Below are 2,439 nucleotides of genomic sequence, written 5' to 3'. Positions count from 1 at the left end.
TATATATATATATATATATTCTCCTGCTCAGACTATTAGACCTGCTCGCCCTGTTGTCAACATTGAACTAATAGACAACTAACTTAACTGTAATGTAATGTAATTGCCTTTTTGGTTAAAGATGTTGTTGAAATAAAGTTACCTTGCCTTACAACCTCAGTCTGTCAGTCGGTCATCAGACGTAGTCAAGGCGTCAGGCGCGTCTTGGTTAGGCGTTCGCCTTAACTGCAAAGAGCTCTGGGAAACCCTGATCTAACTTCGATTCTTGGTTTCACAATTTGATTCTGAATCAATTCTAAATAGTCAATAAAATAGAAAAGATGGCACTATTTTTTGTCTCTTACTCCAGAATGCTGTATGTCAAACCATTCATTTACATTTTTAGTCTACTTGATTGCAATATGAAAGCAGTTCAGTGAACTGGTCTGGATGAAAATCACTGTCTTACGGAACAAAAAAGTATGTAAAAGTACAGTTTTTTTATTTTATAAAGTTAACCGCATACATGCTCTTAAAGGGAATTGTTGGGTCTATGTAAATTACAGTGTGTGGTCAGGTCTTCACTTTTATCTGTAAATTGTCCTGAGATGACGTCTGTTATGATTTAACACAAATAAATTCAAACATACAAATGTTTGACTAAATGAGGATGACAAAATATATGAATGATGTTTAATCTCATTCAAGACTAAAAACTTGAAAAAGAAAAAGGGTAAATGGGAAAATTGGAAACCCATCTTTATCCACAGTTTGTAGTTTATATCAGTTTGTATGGGCAAACTGATATTTTGCTTCAAGAACCGGTCTGTGTTTCTGTCACCTGTAGAATTCATTGTTATATCCCTAGTTGTTTTTTCTTTTTCTTTGTTTAATGAAGTTGTATTTTGCTTTCTCTGCAGGGACGTCTACCCCATCCTTCGGCCAGAGTGCTGCTGCCGCTGGTCCAATTCCCTTTGGAAGTCCTGGAACTCCAAGCCAAGGCTTCAATGCTGTTCCTTTTGGTAGGTCCTAATGATGTTTTTGATAGGGGTAGATACTTAGCCTAGCTGAGCCCCGAGCAACTATTCAGGCCATGCTGAGTGTTTTTTCCACAGCATTAAACAGTGAGGTAAAAGGTGATGAGTAGTAGCAGTATCAGTTGGATAAAGAGCTGCCCACTCTACCTGTACCATTTCTCCCTGCAGTCCTTAACTTCTTCACAATCATAACGTCCCGCTGGTTCTCCAGTGGAAATATGAGGCCACAGCTGCTGGAAATGACAGTAACTTGACAGAGTCCCTGCACAGCTGAAAACAATCTACAGCGGTGAATTAAGGCTGGTGTCAAACAAGAACATAGAAGTAAAAGTAAAACGCCAAACCACAGGTTACAAAAGGACAAGAACAAGAAAAAGATCTTTCTCTATGGTCACCTGCACATCCACATCCGGGATTAACACAAGACGCAGTATTTGGGCTTGATACGGTCACAGGCTTACAGCGGGCTACTCTGTGGGGTGATCTACTGCTGAGAGGCCGCAGTGGAAACAAACGTAGCCGCAGCTTGGTGCTATTTAAGTAGGGTTGGGCACCTTTTGCATCTGAACCAATACTAGTCCTGGTAGCGGTTCCCGGCAGAGCCGGCACAGTTTTGTGCGTGTTGTACCTCTGCTCTCTGTCAATATACAGAGAGGACAGATAAGCTTACTCTCAGGTACGGAAATTTGGCACCGTTTTATTTTACATGAACCAAAACTCTGTAGTACCAATGTGATGTATTTAAATAGGCTAAACCAATTTGGTTGAGGAAAAGAGCATACATTTGAAGAAGAAAACATTTCTTGGGATTTTGTACCCGCATGTTATATTAACATTTGTTACTGTGTTTTTGGACCCTCATTCTTGTGTCTCCCCCCCCCATGCTTGATCCATAAACTGCAATGATGATTATTATTATAATAATAAGTTGAGGGGCCTTCAATTTGAACCTCATTTTTGAGTCAAAGCCTTGTTTTTTCTCTGCTGTTGTACGCAGAGAAACGCAGCATGACTGTCTAAATGTATACATACACCAAGCATTATCTTACTATTACTGAACTGCAGTGGTAATAAGAAGAGTGATCCGTAGAAAAGTAACCAGAGCAGCAAGATGCTCCCCTTACCCCTAAACCAGACATGGTTTCACTTGGAAAATTTGGTTGCAGCCCTTTGCAAAGCTGTCGACTTTAAATATTTATGTAAAAATGTTAGAAGTAGAAAAAAATGTTATGTCAATCCTTAGAAATTCCGTTAATCAGTTCTTTTGTTTTTATCATCAGGGTCTCCGGCAACTCCCTCCTTCTCTATCGGAGCCGGATCAAAGCCATCTGGAGCTCGCCAGAGGCTGCAGGCGCGGAGGCAACACACCAGGAAGAAGTAACCTGCTACTTGTGTCCAACACCACTTTCAGAGGACTTCAGCT

General features: G+C 40.4%; 1 protein-coding gene across 2 annotated transcripts in view; it reads left to right on the top strand.

Moving 5' to 3' along the window:
* The window catches only part of pom121 (POM121 transmembrane nucleoporin), a 10,987-nt gene that overhangs the window by 7,238 nt on the left and 1,310 nt on the right, over positions 1–2,439 (top strand). For both annotated transcript variants that reach the window (XM_032533522.1, XM_032533523.1), the window contains exons 12-13: positions 900–1,001; positions 2,297–2,439. The exon at positions 2,297–2,439 is cut by the window's right edge and continues 1,310 nt beyond it. In XM_032533522.1, the coding sequence (XP_032389413.1) occupies positions 900–1,001; positions 2,297–2,397 (203 nt within the window). In that variant the 3' untranslated portion in view covers positions 2,398–2,439. The remainder of the gene's footprint in view (positions 1–899; positions 1,002–2,296) is intronic.

Source organism: Etheostoma spectabile, chromosome 13 (genome assembly GCF_008692095.1).
Source record: "Etheostoma spectabile isolate EspeVRDwgs_2016 chromosome 13, UIUC_Espe_1.0, whole genome shotgun sequence".
NCBI lineage: Eukaryota > Metazoa > Chordata > Actinopteri > Perciformes > Percidae > Etheostoma > Etheostoma spectabile.
The sequence above is the reverse complement of the archived record's forward strand: the minus strand, read 5'-3'. Positions and strand labels throughout refer to the sequence as shown.